We start from the raw sequence: 20,692 nt of genomic DNA on the forward strand, positions 1-20,692 counted from the left end.
CTAGTACTGTTCAGACCAGACTAGTAGAACATGGACCCAACTAGACAGAGACTAGTACTGTTCAGACCAGGCTAGTAGAACATGGACCCAACTAGACAGAGACTAGTACTGTTCAGACCAGGCTAGTAGAACATGGACCCAACTAGACAGAGACTAGTACTGTTCAGACCAGACTACTAGAACATGGACCCAACTAGACAGAGACTAGTACTGTTCAGACCAGACTAGTAGAACATGGACCCAACTAGACAGAGACTAGTACTGTTCAGACCAGACTAGTAGAACATGGACCCAACTAGACAGAGACTAGTACTGTTCAGACCAGACTAGTAGAACATGGACCCAACTAGACAGAGACTAGTACTGTTCAGACCAGACTAGTAGAACATGGACCCAACTAGACAGAGACTAGTACTGTTCAGACCAGGCTAGTAGAACATGTACCCAACTAGACAGAGACTAGTACTGTTCAGACCAGACTAGTAGAACATGGACCCCAACTAGACAGAGACTAGTACTGTTCAGACCAGACTAGTAGAACATGGACCCCAACTAGACAGAGACTAGTACTGTTCAGACCAGACTAGTAGAACATGGACCCCAACTAGACAGAGACTAGTACTTTTCAGACCAGGCTAGTAGAACATGGACCCAACTAGACAGAGACTAGTACTGTTCAGACCAGGCTAGTAGAACATGGACCCAACTAGACAGAGACTAGTACTGTTCAGACCAGGCTAGTAGAACATGGACCCAACTAGACAGAGACTAGTACTGTTCAGACCAGACTAGTAGAACATGGACCCCAACTAGACAGAGACTAGTACTGTTCAGACCAGACTAGTAGAACATGGACCCCAACTAGACAGAGACTAGTACTGTTCAGACCAGACTAGTAGAACATGGACCCCAACTAGACAGAGACTAGTACTGTTCAGACCAGACTAGTAGAACATGGACCCAACTAGACAGAGACTAGAACTGTTCAGACCAGACTAGTAGAACATGGACCCAACTAGACAGAGACTAGTACTGTTCAGACCAGACTAGTAGAACATGGACCCCAACTAGACAGAGACTAGTACTGTTCAGACCAGACTAGTAGAACATGGACCCCAACTAGACAGAGACTAGTACTGTTCAGACCAGACTAGTAGAACATGGACCCCAACTAGACAGAGACTAGTACTGTTCAGACCAGACTAGTAGAACATGGACCCCAACTAGACAGAGACTAGTACTGTTCAGACCAGACTAGTAGAACATGGACCCAACTAGACAGAAACTAGTACTGTTCAGACCAGGCTAGTAGAACATGGACCCAACTAGACAGAGACTAGTACTGTTCAGACCAGACTAGTAGAACATGGACCCAACTAGACAGAGACTAGTACTGTTCAGACCAGACTAGTAGAACATGGACCCAACTAGACAGAGACTAGTACTGTTCAGACCAGACTAGTAGAACATGGACCCCAACTAGACAGAGACTAGTACTGTTCAGACCAGACTAGTAGAACATGGACCCCAACTAGACAGAGACTAGTACTGTTCAGACCAGACTAGTAGAACATGGACCCCAACTAGACAGAGACTAGTACTGTTCAGACCAGACTAGTAGAACATGGACCCAACTAGACAGAGACTAGTACTGTTCAGACTAGTAGAACATGGACCCAACTAGACAGAGACTAGTACTGTTCAGACCAGACTAGTAGAACATGGACCCCAACTAGACAGAGACTAGTACTGTTCAGACCAGACTAGTAGAACATGGACCCAACTAGACAGAGACTAGTACTGTTCAGACCAGACTAGTAGAACATGGACCCAACTAGACAGAAACTAGTACTGTTCAGACCAGACTAGTAGAACATGGACCCAACTAGACAGAGACTAGTACTGTTCAGACCAGACTAGTAGAACATGGACCCAACTAGACAGAGACTAGTACTGTTCAGACCAGGCTAGTAGAACATGTACCCAACTAGACAGAGACTAGTACTGTTCAGACCAGACTAGCAGAACATGGACCCCAACTAGACAGAGACTAGTACTGTTCAGACCAGACTAGTAGAACATGGACCCAACTAGATAGAGACTAGTACTGTTCAGACCAGGCTAGTAGAACATGGACCCAACTAGACAGAGACTAGTACTGTTCAGACCAGGCTAGTAGAACATGTACCCAACTAGACAGAGACTAGTACTGTTCAGACCAGACTAGTAGAACATGGACCCAACTAGACAGAGACTAGTACTGTTCAGACCAGGCTAGTAGAACATGGACCCAACTAGACAGAGACTAGTACTGTTCAGACCAGGCTAGTAGAACATGGACCCAACTAGACAGAGACTAGTACTGTTCAGACCAGACTACTAGAACATGGACCCAACTAGACAGAGACTAGTACTGTTCAGACCAGACTAGTAGAACATGGACCCAACAAGACAGAGACTAGTACTGTTCAGACCAGACTAGTAGAACATGGACCCAACTAGACAGAGACTAGTACTGTTCAGACCAGACTAGTAGAACATGGACCCAACTAGACAGAGACTAGTACTGTTCAGACCAGACTAGTAGAACATGGACCCAACTAGACAGAGACTAGTACTGTTCAGACCAGGCTAGTAGAACATGTACCCAACTAGACAGAGACTAGTACTGTTCAGACCAGACTAGTAGAACATGGACCCCAACTAGACAGAGACTAGTACTGTTCAGACCAGACTAGTAGAACATGGACCCCAACTAGACAGAGACTAGTACTGTTCAGACCAGGCTAGTAGAACATGGACCCAACTAGACAGAGACTAGTACTGTTCAGACCAGGCTAGTAGAACATGGACCCAACTAGACAGAGACTAGTACTGTTCAGACCAGGCTAGTAGAACATGGACCCAACTAGACAGAGACTAGTACTGTTCAGACCAGACTAGTAGAACATGGACCCCAACTAGACAGAGACTAGTACTGTTCAGACCAGACTAGTAGAACATGGACCCCAACTAGACAGAGACTAGTACTGTTCAGACCAGACTAGTAGAACATGGACCCCAACTAGACAGAGACTAGTACTGTTCAGACCAGACTAGTAGAACATGGACCCCAACTAGACAGAGACTAGAACTGTTCAGACCAGACTAGTAGAACATGGACCCAACTAGACAGAGACTAGTACTGTTCAGACCAGACTAGTAGAACATGGACCCCAACTAGACAGAGACTAGTACTGTTCAGACCAGACTAGTAGAACATGGACCCCAACTAGACAGAGACTAGTACTGTTCAGACCAGACTAGTAGAACATGGACCCCAACTAGACAGAGACTAGTACTGTTCAGACCAGACTAGTAGAACATGGACCCCAACTAGACAGAGACTAGTACTGTTCAGACCAGACTAGTAGAACATGGACCCCAACTAGACAGAGACTAGTACTGTTCAGACCAGACTAGTAGAACATTGACCCCAACTAGACAGAGACTAGTACTGTTCAGACCAGACTAGTAGAACATGGACCCCAACTAGACAGAGACTAGTACTGTTCAGACCAGACTAGTAGAACATGGACCCAACTAGACAGAGACTAGTACTGTTCAGACCAGACTAGTAGAACATTGACCCCAACTAGACAGAGACTAGTACTGTTCAGACCAGACTAGTAGAACATGGACCCCAACTAGACAGATACTAGTACTGTTCAGACCAGACTAGTAGAACATGGACCCCAACTAGACAGAGACTAGTACTGTTCAGACCAGACTAGTAGAACATGGACCCCAACTAGACAGAGACTAGTACTGTTCAGACCAGACTAGTAGAACATGGACCCCAACTAGACAGAGACTAGTACTGTTCAGACCAGACTAGTAGAACATGGACCCAACTAGACAGAGACTAGTACTGTTCAGACCAGACTAGTAGAACATGGACCCAACTAGACAGAGACTAGTACTGTTCAGACCAGACTAGTAGAACATGGACCCAACTAGACAGACTAGCACTGTTCAGACCAGACTAGTAGAACATGGACCCAACTAGACAGAGACTAGTACTGTTCAGACCAGGCTAGTAGAACATGGACCCAACTAGACAGAGACTAGTACTGTTCAGACCAGGCTAGTAGAACATGGACCCAACTAGACAGAGACTAGTACTGTTCAGACCAGACTAGTAGAACATGGACCCAACTAGACAGAGACTAGTACTGTTCAGACCAGACTAGTAGAACATGGACCCCAACTAGACAGAGACTAGTACTGTTCAGACCAGACTAGTAGAACATGGACCCCAACTAGACAGAGACTAGTACTGTTCAGACCAGACTAGTAGAACATGGACCCAACTAGACAGAGACTAGTACTGTTCAGACCAGACTAGTAGAACATGGACCCCAACTAGACAGAGACTAGTACTGTTCAGACCAGACTAGTAGAACATGGACCCCAACTAGACAGAGACTAGTACTGTTCAGACCAGACTAGTAGAACATGGACCCCAACTAGACAGAGACTAGTACTGTTCAGACCAGACTAGTAGAACATGGACCCCAACTAGACAGAGACTAGTACTGTTCAGACCAGGCTAGTAGAACATGGACAGCTACTTCCTGCATTACTCCACAGAGAAGAACAGTTACTTGGGTAAAGTAGAGTAGACATTGTATTGGAGGGGGGGGGGGAGACGGGGGACGACAATGTCTCAATTTAGGATCATCTGCTTTTAGGAATCAGTATGTAGCCTACAGTGTGCTCATCCCCCCCCCCCCCCCCTCCACCTTCGTCCTCTTCTCGTTGGAGGTGGAGCTGAGATTTAATCCTCTCTTCATCCAGTGACTGAATGGAAGGTATTCTCCCCGGATCTCTGTCTCAGCTTAGCAGACTGACGTAAATTTATATAAATAATCATGATCCTGAAACGTAGTTAGCGGTGTTTATGTTAGCGCCCATGTCTTAGCAAAACAAAATGGCCACTGGATTGATGTAAATAACCATGATCCTGAAACGTAGTTAGCGGTGTTTATGTTAGCGCCCATGTCTTAGCAAAACAAAATGGCCACTGGATTGATGTAAATAACCATGATCCTGAAACGTAGTTAGCGGTGTTTATGTTAGCGCCCATGTCTTAACAAAACAAAATGGCCACTGGGTTGATGTAAATAACCATGATCCTGAAACGTAGTTAGCGGTGTTTATGTTAGCGCCCATGTCTTAGCAAAACAAAATGGCCACTGGATTGATGTAAATAACCATGATCCTGAAACGTAGTTAGCGGTGTTTATGTTAGCGCCCATGTCTTAACAAAACAAAATGGCCACTGGGTTGATGTAAATAACCATGATCCTGAAAGGTAGTTCGACTACTCTGTAGTCAGCGTTGAATTAAAAGCCGTTCCATCCACCCAGAGTCACATATTAAGAACGCCCTGAAGACGGTGATCATTAGCATATCGCTAACGGCGACACCAAGTGGTAGCTATATGAACACAGCAGACGGGGGGTCGTTGTCTCTTCAGAACACACAGACAGACAGGGTTCTGTAGTGTGTAGTCTGTAGTGTGTAGTGTGTAGTGTGTAGTGTGTAGTCTGTAGTGTGTAGTCTGTAGTGTGTAGTCTGTAGTGTGTAGTCTGTAGTGTGTAGTCTGTAGTCTGTAGTGTGTAGTCTGTAGTGTGTAGTCTGTAGTGTGTAGTGTGTAGTCTGTAGTGTGTAGTCTGTAGTGTGTAGTGTGAAGTCTGTAGTGTGTAGTCTGTAGTGTGTAGTCTGTAGTGTGTAGTCTGTAGTGTGTAGTCTGTAGTGTGTAGTCTGTAGTGTGTAGTCTGTAGTCTGTAGTCTGTAGTGTGTAGTCTGTAGTGTGCAGTCTGTAGTGTGCAGTCTGTAGTGTGCAGTCTGTAGTGTGTAGTGTGTAGTCTGTAGTGTGCAGTGTGTAGTCTGTAGTGTGCAGTGTGCAGTCTGTAGTGTGCAGTGTGTAGTCTGTAGTGTGCAGTCTGTAGTCTGTAGTGTGCAGTCTGTAGTGTGCAGTCTGTAGTGTGCAGTCTGTAGTGTGCAGTCTGTAGTGTGCAGTCTGTAGTCTGCAGTGTGTAGTCTGCAGTGTGTAGTCTGCAGTGTGTAGTCTGTAGTGTGTAGTCTGCTGTGTGTAGTCTGCAGTGTGTAGTCTGTAGTGTGTAGTCTGCAGTGTGTAGTCTGCAGTGTGTAGTGTGTAGTCTGCAGTGTGTAGTCTGTAACTCACCATGTGGATACTTGAAGTCTATATAGCAGCGTTCTGCAGTGTGTAGTCTGTAGTGTGTAGTCTGTAGTGTGTAGTCTGTAGTGTGTAGTCTGCAGTGTGTAGTCTGCAGTGTGTAGTCTGCAGTGTGTAGTGTGTAGTCTGCAGTGTGTAGTCTGCAGTGTGTAGTCTGTAGTGTGTAGTCTGTAGTCTGCAGTGTGTAGTCTGTAGCGTAGTGTGTAGTCTGTAGTGTGTAGTCTGCAGTGTGTAGTCTGTAGTGTGTAGTCTGTAGTCTGTAGTGTGTAGTCTGTAGTGTGCAGTGTGTAGTCTGTAGTCTGCAGTGTGTAGTCTGTAATCTGTAGTGTGTAGTCTGTAGTGTGTAGTGTGTAACGCACCATGTTGATACTTGAAGTCTATATAGCAGCGTTCTGCAGTGTGTAGTCTGTAGTGTGCAGTCTGTAGTGTGTAGTGTGTAGTCTGCAGTGTGTAGTCTGCAGTGTGTAGTCTGTAGTGTGCAGTGTGTAGTGTGTAGTGTGTAGTCTGTAGTGTGTAGTGTGCAGTGTGTAGTGCGTAGTGTGTAGTGTGCAGTGTGTAGTGTGTAGTCTGTAGTGTGTAGTGTGTAGTGTGCAGTGTGTAGTCTGTAATGTGCAGTCTGTAGTGTGCAGTGTGTAGTCTGTAGTGCGTTACGCACCATGTTGATACTTGAAGTGTATATAGCAGCGTTCTGCAGTGTGTAGTAGTGTGTAGTGTGTAGTGTGTAGTGTGTAGTGTGTAGTGTGCAGTGTGTAGTGCGTTACGCACCATGTTGATACTTGAAGTGTATATAGCAGCGTTCTGTAGTGTGTAGTGTGTAGTGTGCAGTGTGTAGTGCGTTACGCACCATGTTGATACTTGAAGTCTATATAGCAGCGTTCTGTAGTGTGTAGTGTGTAGTGTGCAGTGTGTAGTGCGTTACGCACCATGTTGATACTTGAAGTGTATATAGCAGCGTTCTGCAGTGTGTAGTCTGTAGTGTGTAGTGTGTAGTGTGCAGTGTGTAGTCTGTAGTGTGTAGTCTGTAGTGTGTAGTCTGTAGTCTGTAGTCTGCAGTGTGTAGTCTGCAGTGTGTAGTCTGTAGTCTGTAGTGTGTAGTGTGCAGTGTGTAGTGCGTAGTCTGTAGTGTGTAGTGTGTAGTCTGCAGTGTGTAGTCTGTAGTGTGTAGTCTGTAGTGTGCAGTGTGTAGTCTGTAGCGTAGTGTGTAGTCTGTAGTGTGTAGTCTGTAGTGTGCAGTGTGTAGTCTGTAGCGTAGTGTGTAGTGTGTAGTGTGTAGTCTGCAGTGTGTAGTCTGTAGTCTGCAGTGTGTAGTCTGTAGTCTGTAGTGTGTAGTCTGTAGTGCGTTACGCACCATGTTGATACTTGAAGTCTATATAGCAGCGTTCTGCAGTCTGTAGTGTGTAGTGTGTAGTCTGCAGTGTGTAGTCTGTAGTGTGTAGTCTGCAGTGTGTAGTCTGTAGCGTAGTGTGTAGTCTGTAGTGTGTAGTGTGTAGTCTGTAGTGTGTAGTGTGTAGTCTGTAGTGTGTAGTGTGTAGTGTGTAGTGCGTTACGCACCATGTTGATACTTGAAGTCTATATAGCAGCGTTCTGCAGTGTGTAGTGTGTAGTCTGTAGTGTGCAGTCTGTAGTGTGTAGTCTGCAGTCTGTAGTGTGTAGTGTAGTGTAGTCTGCAGTGTGTAGTCTGTAGTCTGTAGTGTGCAGTGTGTAGTCTGTAGCGTAGTGTGTAGTCTGTAGTGTGTAGTGTGCAGTGTGTAGTCTGTAGTGTGTAGTCTGTAGTGTGCAGTGTGTAGTCTGTAGCGTAGTGTGTAGTCTGTAGTGTGTAGTGTGTAGTGTGCAGTGTGTAGTGTGTAGTGTGTAACTCACCATGTTGATACTTGAAGTCTATATAGCAGCGTTCTGCAGTGTGTCTCCTGCGTCTCCTCTTCTCTAACGACTCAGAGTCTTGAAACTGCTTCACCGCTTCACATAAGGCCTGAAACACACAGAGAGAGACAGGCCGAGTGAGGCCTGAAACACACAGAGAGAGACAGGCCGAGTGAGGCCTGAAACACACAGAGAGAGAAACGCGCCGAGTGAGGCCTGAAACACACAGAGAGACACGCCGAGTGAGGCCTGAAACACACAGAGAGAGAGACGCAGAGTGAGGCCTGAAACACACAGAGAGAGAGACGCAGAGTGAGGCCTGAAACACACAGAGAGAGACGCCGAGTGAGGCCTGAAACACACAGAGAGAGAGAGAGACGCCGAGTGAGGCCTGAAACACACAGAGAGAGACACGCCGAGTGAGGCCTGAAACACACAGAGAGAGACACGCCGAGTGAGGCCTGAAACACACAGAGAGAGACACCGAGTGAGGCCTGAAACACACAGAGAGAGAGAGAGACGCCGAGTGAGGCCTGAAACACACAGAGAGAGAGAGAGATGCCGAGTGAGGCCTGAAACACACAGAGAGAGAGAGAGACGCCGAGTGAGGCCTGAAACACACAGAGAGAGACGCCGAGTGAGGCCTGAAACACACAGAGAGAGACGCCGAGTGAGGCCTGAAACACACAGAGAGAGAGAGAGAGATGCCGAGTGAGGCCTGAAACACAGAGAGAGAGAGAGATGCAGAGTGAGGCCTGAAACACAGAGAGAGATGCAGAGTGAGGCCTGAAACACAGAGAGAGAGACGCCGAGTGAGGCCTGAAACACACAGAGAGAGAGACACGCCGAGTGAGGCCTGAAACACACAGAGAGAGAGAGAGACGCCGAGTGAGGCCTGAAACACACAGAGAGAGAGAGAGATGCCGAGTGAGGCCTGAAACACAGAGAGAGAGAGAGAGAGATGCCGAGTGAGGCCTGAAACACACAGAGAGAGAGAGAGATGCCGAGTGAGGCCTGAAACACACAGAGAGAGAGAGAGACGCCGAGTGAGGCCTGAAACACACAGAGAGAGAGACGCCGAGTGAGGCCTGAAACACACAGAGAGAGACACGCCGAGTGAGGCCTGAAACACACAGAGAGAGAGACGCCGAGTGAGGCCTGAAACAAACAGAGAGAGAGAGAGACGCCGAGTGAGGCCTGAAACAAACAGAGAGAGAGAGAGACGCCGAGTGAGGCCGTTAACACACAGAGAGAGAGACGCCGAGTGAGGCCTGAAACACACAGAGAGACACGCCGAGTGAGGCCTGAAACAAACAGAGAGAGAGAGAGACGCCGAGTGAGGCCTGAAACACACAGAGAGAGACACGCCGAGTGAGGCCTGAAACACACAGAGAGAGAGAGACACGCCGAGTGAGGCCTGAAACACACAGAGAGAGACACGCCGAGTGAGGCCTGAAACAAACAGAGAGAGAGAGAGACGCCGAGTGAGGCCTGAAACAGAGAGAGAGAGACGCCGAGTGAGGCCTGAAACACACAGAGAGAGAGAGACACGCCGAGTGAGGCCTAAAACACACAGAGAGAGAGAGAGACGCCGAGTGAGGCCTGAAACACACAGAGAGAGACACGCCGAGTGAGGCCTGAAACAAACAGAGAGAGAGAGAGACGCCGAGTGAGGCCTGAAACACACAGAGAGAGACACGCCGAGTGAGGCCTGAAACACACAGAGAGAGAGAGAGAGACGCCGAGTAAGGCCTGAAACACACAGAGAGAGAGAGACGCCGAGTGAGGCCTGAAACACACAGAGAGAGAGAGACGCCGAGTGAGGCCTGAAACACACAGAGAGAGAGACGCCGAGTGAGGCCTGAAACACACAGAGAGAGAGAGAGAGACGCCGAGTGAGGCCTGAAACACACAGAGAGAGAGACACGCCGAGCGAGGCCTGAAACACACAGAGAGACACCGAGCGAGGCCTGAAACACACAGAGAGACGCCGAGCGAGGCCTGAAACACACAGAGAGACGCCGAGCGAGGCCTGAAACACACAGAGAGACGCCGAGCGAGGCCTGAAACACACAGAGAGACGCCGAGCGAGGCCTGAAACACAGAGAGAGATGCCGAGCGAGGCCTGAAACACAGAGAGTGACGCCGAGCGAGGCCTGAAACACAGAGAGTAACGCCGAGCGAGGCCTGAAACACACAGAGAGATGCCGAGCAAGGCCTGAAACACACAGAGAGACGCCGAGCGAAGCCCGAGCGTACCTTGCGTGTGATTGCGTAGTGCCCCTTCATGGCGTTGAGGCTCCATTTGATGTCCTGACAGGAAATCATCCTGAAGTCTCCCATCAAGAGGTCAGCTGCCTGCATCGCCGCCTCCGGACCCACCTGACTTAACGACCCGTAGTCAAACAGGTCCTCTGCAGACTACAGAGAGAGACAGGGTTAACACTAGGGATGGGTTAACTAGGGATGGGTTAACACTAGGGATGGGTTAACTAGGGACAGGGTTAACACTAGGGATGGGTTAACTAGGGACAGGGTTAACACTAGGGATGGGTTAACTAGGGACAGGGTTAACACTAGGGATGGGTTAACTAGGGACAGGGTTAACACTAGGGATGGGTTAACTAGGGACAGGGTTAACACTAGGGATGGGGAGCATTTCAAATCATTTAACTATTACACACAGAGAGAGAGAGACAGGGTTAACACTAGGGATGGGGAGCATTTCAAATCATTTAACTATTACACACAGAGAGAGAGAGACAGGGTTAACACTAGGGATGGGGAGCATTTCAAATCATTTAACTATTACACACAGAGAGAGAGACAGGGTTAACACTAGGGATGGGTTAACTAGGGATGGGTTAACTAGGGACAGGGTTAACAAGGGATGGGGACATTTCAAATCATTTAACTATTACACACAGAGAGAGACAGGGTTAACACTAGGGATGGGGAGCATTTCAAATCATTTAACTATTACACACAGAGAGAGACAGGGTTAACACTAGGGATGGGGAGCATTTCAAATCATTTAACTATTACACACAGAGAGAGAGAGACAGGGTTAACACTAGGGATGGGGAGCATTTCAAATCATTTAACTATTACACACAGAGAGAGAGAGACAGGGTTAACACTAGGGATGGGGAGCATTTCAAATCATTTAACTATTACACACACAGAGAGAGACAGGGTTAACACTAGGGATGGGGAGCATTTCAAATCATTTAACTATTACACACACAGAGAGAGACAGGGTTAACACTAGGGATGGGGAGCATTTCAAATCATTTAACTATTACACACAGAGAGAGACAGGGTTAACACTAGGGATGGGGAGCATTTCAAATCATTTAACTATTACACACAGAGAGAGAGAGACAGGGTTAACACTAGGGATGGGGAGCATTTCAAATCATTTAACTATTACACACAGAGAGAGAGAGACAGGGTTAACACTAGGGATGGGGAGCATTTCAAATCATTTAACTATTACACACAGAGAGAGAGAGACAGGGTTAACACTAGGGATGGGTTAACTAGGGATGGGTTAACTAGGGATGGGTTAACTATTACACACAGAGAGAGAGACAGGGTTAACACTAGGGATGGGTTAACTAGGGACAGGGTTAACACTAGGGATGGGGAGCATTTCAAATCATTTAACTATTACACACAGAGAGAGACAGGGTTAACACTAGGGATGGGTTAACACTAGGGATGGGTTAACTAGGGATGGGTTAACTATTACACACAGAGAGAGAGACAGGGTTAACACTAGGGATGGGGAGCATTTCAAATCATTTAACTATTACACACAGAGAGAGAGACAGGGTTAACACTAGGGATGGGTTAACTAGGGATGGGTTAACACTAGGGATGGGTTAACTAGGGACACGGTTAACTAGGGATGGGAGCATTTCAAATCATTTAACTATTACACACAGAGAGAGAGACAGGGTTAACACTAGGGATGGGTTAACACTAGGGATGGGTTAACACTAGGGATGGGTTAACTAGGGACGGGTTAACTAGGGACAGGGTTAACTAGGGACAGGGTTAACTAGGGACAGGGTTAACTAGGGATGGGTTAACTAGGGACAGGGTTAACTAGGGATGGGTTAACTAGGGACAGGGTTAACACTAGGGATGGGGAGCATTTCAAATCATTTAACTATTACACACAGAGAGAGACAGGGTTAACACTAGGGATGGGTTAACTAGGGATGGGTTAACTATTACACACAGAGAGAGACAGGGTTAACACTAGGGATGGGAGCATTTCAAATCATTTAACTATTACACAGAGAGAGACAGGGTTAACACTAGGGATGGGGAGCATTTCAAATCATTTAACTATTACACACAGAGAGAGAGAGACAGGGTTAACACTGGGGATGGGTTAGTTAACCCTGTTGGTTGTTCCTTGTAGCCTACAACCCCATTCAGATAAAACAGCCTCCCTGTTGGTTGTTCCTTGTAGCCTACAACCCCATTCAGATGAAACAGCCTCCCTGTTGGTTGTTCCTTGTAGCCTACAACCCCATTCAGATGAAACAGCCCCCCTGTTGGTTGTTCCTTGTAGTCTACAACCCCATTCAGATAAAACAGCCTCCCTGTTGGTTGTTCCTTGTAGTCTACAACCCCATTCAGATAAAACAGCCTCCCTGTTGGTTGTTCCTTGTAGTCTACAACCCCATTCAGATAAAACAGCCTCCCTGTTGGTTGTTCCTTGTAGCCTACAACCCCATTCAGATAAAACAGCCTTTCTGTTGGTTGTTCCTTGTAGTCTACAACCCCATTCAGATAAAACAGCCTCCTGTTGGTTGTTCCTTGTAGTCTACAACCCCATTCAGATAAAACAGCCTCTCTGTTGGTTGTTCCTTGTAGTCTACAACCCCATTCAGATGAAACAGCCCCCCTGTTGGTTGTTCCTTGTCGTCTACAACCCCATTCAACCCCAGTCTACAACCCCATTCGTCTACAACCCCATTGTCCCGTGTGGCTCAGTTGGTAGAGCATGGCGCTTGCAACGCCAGGGTTGTGGGTTCATTCCCCACGGGGGGACCAGGATGAATATGTATGAACTTTCCAATTTGTAAGTCGCTCTGGATAAGAGCGTCTGCTAAATGACTTAAATGTAAATGTAAATAAAACAGCCTCCCTGTTGGTTGTTCCTTGTAGTCTACAACCCCATTCAGATAAAACAGCCTTTCTGTTGGTTGTTCCTTGTAGTCTACAACCCCATTCAGATAAAACAGCCTCCCTGTTGGTTGTTCCTTGTAGTCTACAACCCCATTCTGATAAAACAGCCTCCTGTTGGTTGTTCCTTGTAGTCTACAACCCCATTCAGATTAAACAGCCTGTCTGTTGGTTGCTCCTTGTAGTCTACAACCCCATTCAGATAAAACAGCCTCCCTGTTGGTTGTTCCTTGTAGCCTACAACCCCATTCAGATAAAACAGCCTCCCTGTTGGTTGTTCCTTGTTGTCTACAACCCCATTCAGATAAAACAGCCCCCCTGTTGGTTGTTCCTTGTAGTCTACAACCCCATTCAGATAAAACAGCCTCTCTGTTGGTTGTTCCTTGTAGTCTACAACCCCATTCTGATAAAACAGCCTCCCTGTTGGTTGTTCCTTGTAGTCTACAACCCCATTCAGATAAAACAGCCTGTCTGTTGGTTGCTCCTTGTAGTCTACAACCCCATTCAGATAAAACAGCCTGTCTGTTGTTTGTTCCTTGTAGTCTACAACCCCATTCAGATAAAACAGCCTCTCTGTTGGTTGTTCCTTGTAGCCTACAACCCCATTCAGATAAAACAGCCTCTCTGTTGGTTGTTCCTTGTAGTCTACAACCCCATTCAGATAAAACAGCCTGTCTGTTGGTTGTTCCTTGTCGTCTACAACCCCATTCTGATAAAACAGCCTCTGTTGGTTGTTCCTTGTAGCCTACAACCCCATTCAGATAAAACAGCCTCCCTGTTGGTTGTTCCTTGTTGTCTACAACCCCATTCAGATAAAACAGCATGTCTGTTGGTTGTTCCTTGTAGTCTACAACCCCATTCAGATAAAACAGCATGTCTGTTGGTTGTTCCTTGTAGTCTACAACCCCATTCAGATAAAACAGCCTCTCTGTTGGTTGCTCCTTGTAGTCTACAACCCCATTCAGATAAAACAGCCTCCCTGTTGGTTGTTCCTTGTAGCCTACAACCCCATTCAGATAAAACAGCCTCCTGTTGGTTGTTCCTTGTAGTCTACAACCCCATTCAGATAAAACAGCCTCCCTGTTGGTTGTTCCTTGTAGTCTACAACCCCATTCAGATAAAACAGCATGTCTGTTGGTTGTTCCTTGTAGTCTACAACCCCATTCAGATAAAACAGCATGTCTGTTGGTTGTTCCTTGTAGTCTACAACCCCATTCAGATAAAACAGCCTCTCTGTTGGTTGCTCCTTGTAGTCTACAACCCCATTCAGATAAAACAGCATGTCTGTTGGTTGTTCCTTGTAGTCTACAACCCCATTCAGATAAAACAGCATGTCTGTTGGTTGTTCCTTGTAGTCTACAACCCCATTCAGATAAAACAACCTCCCTGTTGGTTGTTCCTTGTAGTCTACAACCCCATTCTGATAAAACAGCCTCCCTGTTGGTTGTTCCTTGTAGTCTACAACCCCATTCAGATAAAACAGCCTCCTGTTGGTTGTTCCTTGTAGTCTACAACCCCATTCAGATTAAACAGCCTGTCTGTTGGTTGCTCCTTGTAGTCTACAACCCCATTCAGATAAAACAGCCTCCCTGTTGGTTGTTCCTTGTAGCCTACAACCCCATTCAGATAAAACAGCCTCCCTGTTGGTTGTTCCTTGTTGTCTACAACCCCATTCAGATAAAACAGCCCCCCTGTTGGTTGTTCCTTGTAGTCTACAACCCCATTCAGATAAAACAGCCTCTCTGTTGGTTGTTCCTTGTAGTCTACAACCCCATTCTGATAAAACAGCCTCCCTGTTGGTTGTTCCTTGTAGTCTACAACCCCATTTAGATAAAACAGCCTGTCTGTTGGTTGCTCCTTGTAGTCTACAACCCCATTCAGATAAAACAGCCTCCCTGTTGGTTGTTCCTTGTAGTCTACAACCCCATTCAGATAAAACAGCCTCCCTGTTGGTTGTTCCTTGTAGTCTACAACCCCATTCAGATAAAACAACCTCCTGTTGGTTGTTCCTTGTAGTCTACAACCCCATTCAGATAAAACAGCCTGTCTGTTGGTTGCTCCTTGTAGTCTACAACCCCATTCAGATAAAACAGCCTGTCTGTTGTTTGTTCCTTGTAGTCTACAACCCCATTCAGATAAAACAGCCTCTCTGTTGGTTGTTCCTTGTAGCCTACAACCCCATTCAGATAAAACAGCCTCTCTGTTGGTTGTTCCTTGTAGTCTACAACCCCATTCAGATAAAACAGCCTCTCTGTTGGTTGTTCCTTGTAGTCTACAACCCCATTCAGATAAAACAGCCTCCTGTTGGTTGTTCCTTGTAGTCTACAACCCCATTCAGATAAAACAGCCTCCCTGTTGGTTGTTCCTTGTAGTCTACAACCCCATTCAGATAAAACAGCCTCTCTGTTGGTTGCTCCTTGTAGTCTACAACCCCATTCAGATAAAACAGCCTCCCTGTTGGTTGCTTCTTGTAGTCTACAACCCCATTCAGATAAAACAGCCTCCCTGTTGGTTGCTCCTTGTAGTCTACAACCCCATTCAGATAAAACAGCCTCCCTGTTGGTTGCTCCTTGTAGTCTACAACCCCATTCAGATAAAACAGCCTCCCTGTTGGTTGCTCCTTGTAGTCTACAACCCCATTCAGATAAAACAGCCTCTCTGTTGGTTGCTCCTTGTAGTCTACAACCCCATTCAGATAAAACAGCCTCCCTGTTGGTTGTTCCTTGTAGTCTACAACCCCATTCAGATAAAACAGCCTCTCTGTTGGTTGCTCCTTGTAGCCTACAACCCCATTCAGATAAAACAGCCTCCTTGTAGTCTACAACCCCATTCAGATAAAACAGCCTCCTTGTAGTCTACAACCCCATTCAGATAAAACAGCCTCTCTGTTGGTTGCTCCTTGTAGCCTACAACCCCATTCTGATAAAACAGCCTCCCTGTTGGTTGTTCCTTGTAGTCTACAACCCCATTCAGATAAAACAGCCTCTCTGTTGGTTGCTCCTTGTAGTCTACAACCCCATTCAGATAAAACAGCCTCTCTGTTGGTTGCTCCTTGTAGTCTACAACCCCATTCAGATAAAACAGCCTCCTTGTAGTCTACAACCCCATTCTGGTAAAACAGCCTCCCTGTTGGTTGTTCCTTGTAGTCTACAACCCCATTCAGATAAAACAGCCTGTCTGTTGGTTGTTCCTTGTAGTCTACAACCCCATTCTGATAAAACAGCCTCTCTGTTGGTTGCTCCTTGTAGTCTACAACCCCATTCAGATAAAACAGCCTCCCTGTTGGTTGTTCCTTGTAGTCTACAACCCCATTCAGATAAAACAGCCTCCCTGTTGGTTGTTCCTTGTAGTCTACAACCCCATTCAGATAAAACAGCCTCCTGTTGGTTGTTCCTTGTAGCCTACAACCCCATTCAGATAAAACAGCATGTCTGTTGGTTGTTCCTTGTAGTCTACAACCCCATTCAGATAAAACAGCATGTCTGTTGGTTGTTCCTTGTAGTCTACAACCCCATTCAGATAAAACAGCCTCTCTGTTGGTTGCTCCTTGTAGTCTACAACCCCATTCAGATAAAACAGCATGTCTGTTGGTTGTTCCTTGTAGTCTACAACCCCATTCAGATAAAACAGCATGTCTGTTGGTTGTTCCTTGTAGTCTACAACCCCATTCAGATAAAACAGCCTCCCTGTTGGTTGTTCCTTGTAGTCTACAACCCCATTCTGATAAAACAGCCTCCCTGTTGGTTGTTCCTTGTAGTCTACAACCCCATTCAGATAAAACAGCCTCCTGTTGGTTGTTCCTTGTAGTCTACAACCCCATTCAGATTAAACAGCCTGTCTGTTGGTTGCTCCTTGTAGTCTACAACCCCATTCAGATAAAACAGCCTCCCTGTTGGTTGTTCCTTGTAGCCTACAACCCCATTCAGATAAAACAGCCTCCCTGTTGGTTGTTCCTTGTTGTCTACAACCCCATTCAGATAAAACAGCCCCCCTGTTGGTTGTTCCTTGTAGTCTACAACCCCATTCAGATAAAACAGCCTCTCTGTTGGTTGTTCCTTGTAGTCTACAACCCCATTCTGATAAAACAGCCTCCCTGTTGGTTGTTCCTTGTAGTCTACAACCCCATTTAGATAAAACAGCCTGTCTGTTGGTTGCTCCTTGTAGTCTACAACCCCATTCAGATAAAACAGCCTCCCTGTTGGTTGTTCCTTGTAGTCTACAACCCCATTCAGATAAAACAGCCTCCCTGTTGGTTGTTCCTTGTAGTCTACAACCCCATTCAGATAAAACAACCTCCTGTTGGTTGTTCCTTGTAGTCTACAACCCCATTCAGATAAAACAGCCTGTCTGTTGGTTGCTCCTTGTAGTCTACAACCCCATTCAGATAAAACAGCCTGTCTGTTGTTTGTTCCTTGTAGTCTACAACCCCATTCAGATAAAACAGCCTCTCTGTTGGTTGTTCCTTGTAGCCTACAACCCCATTCAGATAAAACAGCCTCTCTGTTGGTTGTTCCTTGTAGTCTACAACCCCATTCAGATAAAACAGCCTCTCTGTTGGTTGTTCCTTGTAGTCTACAACCCCATTCAGATAAAACAGCCTCCTGTTGGTTGTTCCTTGTAGTCTACAACCCCATTCAGATAAAACAGCCTCCCTGTTGGTTGTTCCTTGTAGTCTACAACCCCATTCAGATAAAACAGCCTCTCTGTTGGTTGCTCCTTGTAGTCTACAACCCCATTCAGATAAAACAGCCTCCCTGTTGGTTGCTTCTTGTAGTCTACAACCCCATTCAGATAAAACAGCCTCCCTGTTGGTTGCTCCTTGTAGTCTACAACCCCATTCAGATAAAACAGCCTCCCTGTTGGTTGCTCCTTGTAGTCTACAACCCCATTCAGATAAAACAGCCTCCCTGTTGGTTGCTCCTTGTAGTCTACAACCCCATTCAGATAAAACAGCCTCTCTGTTGGTTGCTCCTTGTAGTCTACAACCCCATTCAGATAAAACAGCCTCCCTGTTGGTTGTTCCTTGTAGTCTACAACCCCATTCAGATAAAACAGCCTCTCTGTTGGTTGCTCCTTGTAGCCTACAACCCCATTCAGATAAAACAGCCTCCTTGTAGTCTACAACCCCATTCAGATAAAACAGCCTCCTTGTAGTCTACAACCCCATTCAGATAAAACAGCCTCTCTGTTGGTTGCTCCTTGTAGCCTACAACCCCATTCTGATAAAACAGCCTCCCTGTTGGTTGTTCCTTGTAGTCTACAACCCCATTCAGATAAAACAGCCTCTCTGTTGGTTGCTCCTTGTAGTCTACAACCCCATTCAGATAAAACAGCCTCTCTGTTGGTTGCTCCTTGTAGTCTACAACCCCATTCAGATAAAACAGCCTCCTTGTAGTCTACAACCCCATTCTGGTAAAACAGCCTCCCTGTTGGTTGTTCCTTGTAGTCTACAACCCCATTCAGATAAAACAGCCTGTCTGTTGGTTGTTCCTTGTAGTCTACAACCCCATTCTGATAAAACAGCCTCTCTGTTGGTTGCTCCTTGTAGTCTACAACCCCATTCAGATAAAACAGCCTCCCTGTTGGTTGTTCCTTGTAGTCTACAACCCCATTCAGATAAAACAGCCTCCCTGTTGGTTGTTCCTTGTAGTCTACAACCCCATTCAGATAAAACAGCCTCCTGTTGGTTGTTCCTTGTAGCCTACAACCCCATTCTGATAAAACAGCCTCCTTGTAGTCTACAACCCCATTCAGATAAAACAGTCTCCCTGTTGGTTGTTCCTTGTAGTCTACAACCCCATTCAGATAAAACAGCCTCCCTGTTGGTTGTTCCTTGTAGTCTACAACCCCATTCAGATAAAACAGCCTGTCTGTTGGTTGCTCCTTGTAGTCTACAACCCCATTCAGATAAAACAGCCTCTCTGTTGGTTGCTCCTTGTAGTCTACAACCCCATTCAGATAAAACAGCCTCCTGTTGGTTGTTCCTTGTAGTCTACAACCCCATTCAGATAAAACAGCCTCCTTGTAGTCTACAACCCCATTCTGATAAAACAGCCTCTCTGTTGGTTGCTCCTTGTAGCCTACAACCCCATTCTGATAAAACAGCCTCCCTGTTGGTTGTTCCTTGTAGTCTACAACCCCATTCAGATAAAACAGCCTCCTGTTGGTTGTTCCTTGTAGCCTACAACCCCATTCTGATAAAACAGCCTCCTTGTAGTCTACAACCCCATTCAGATAAAACAGCCTCCTGTTGGTTGTTCCTTGTAGTCTACAACCCCATTCAGATTAAACAGCCTCCCTGTTGGTTGTTCCTTGTAGTCTACAACCCCATTCAGATAAAACAGCCTCTCTGTTGGTTGCTCCTTGTAGTCTACAACCCCATTCAGATAAAACAGCCTCCTTGTAGTCTACAACCCCATTCTGGTAAAACAGCCTCCCTGTTGGTTGTTCCTTGTAGTCTACAACCCCATTCAGATAAAACAGCCTGTCTGTTGGTTGTTCCTTGTAGTCTACAACCCCATTCTGATAAAACAGCCTCTCTGTTGGTTGCTCCTTGTAGTCTACAACCCCATTCAGATAAAACAGCCTCCCTGTTGGTTGTTCCTTGTAGTCTACAACCCCATTCAGATAAAACAGCCTCCCTGTTGGTTGTTCCTTGTAGCCTACAACCCCATTCAGATAAAACAGCCTCTCTGTTGGTTGTTCCTTGTAGCCTACAACCCCATTCTGATAAAACAGCCTCCTTGTAGTCTACAACCCCATTCAGATAAAACAGTCTCCCTGTTGGTTGTTCCTTGTAGTCTACAACCCCATTCAGATAAAACAGCCTCCCTGTTGGTTGTTCCTTGTAGTCTACAACCCCATTCAGATAAAACAGCCTGTCTGTTGGTTGCTCCTTGTAGTCTACAACCCCATTCAGATAAAACAGCCTCTCTGTTGGTTGCTCCTTGTAGTCTACAACCCCATTCAGATAAAACAGCCTCCTGTTGGTTGTTCCTTGTAGTCTACAACCCCATTCAGATAAAACAGCCTCCTTGTAGTCTACAACCCCATTCTGATAAAACAGCCTCTCTGTTGGTTGCTCCTTGTAGCCTACAACCCCATTCTGATAAAACAGCCTCCCTGTTGGTTGTTCCTTGTAGTCTACAACCCCATTCAGATAAAACAGCCTCCTGTTGGTTGTTCCTTGTAGCCTACAACCCCATTCTGATAAAACAGCCTCCTTGTAGTCTACAACCCCATTCAGATAAAACAGCCTCCTGTTGGTTGTTCCTTGTAGTCTACAACCCCATTCAGATTAAACAGCCTCCCTGTTGGTTGTTCCTTGTAGTCTACAACCCCATTCAGATAAAACAGCCTCCCTGTTGGTTGTTCCTTGTAGCC

The 20,692-nt window shown here is 46.3% G+C and overlaps 1 protein-coding gene across 1 annotated transcript in view; it reads right to left on the minus strand.

Annotated features, from left to right (window-relative positions):
* The window catches only part of rnf216 (ring finger protein 216), a 95,034-nt gene that overhangs the window by 62,071 nt on the left and 12,271 nt on the right, over positions 1–20,692 (minus strand). Inside the window, exons 7-8 of the mRNA XM_071390915.1 lie at positions 10,364–10,525; positions 8,105–8,213 (exon numbers count right to left, since the gene is read on the minus strand). Of these exons, the coding sequence (XP_071247016.1) occupies positions 8,105–8,213; positions 10,364–10,525 (271 nt within the window). The remainder of the gene's footprint in view (positions 1–8,104; positions 8,214–10,363; positions 10,526–20,692) is intronic.

Source organism: Salvelinus alpinus, chromosome 1, assembly GCF_045679555.1.
Source record: "Salvelinus alpinus chromosome 1, SLU_Salpinus.1, whole genome shotgun sequence".
In the NCBI taxonomy this organism is placed as follows: Eukaryota; Metazoa; Chordata; class Actinopteri; order Salmoniformes; family Salmonidae; genus Salvelinus; species Salvelinus alpinus.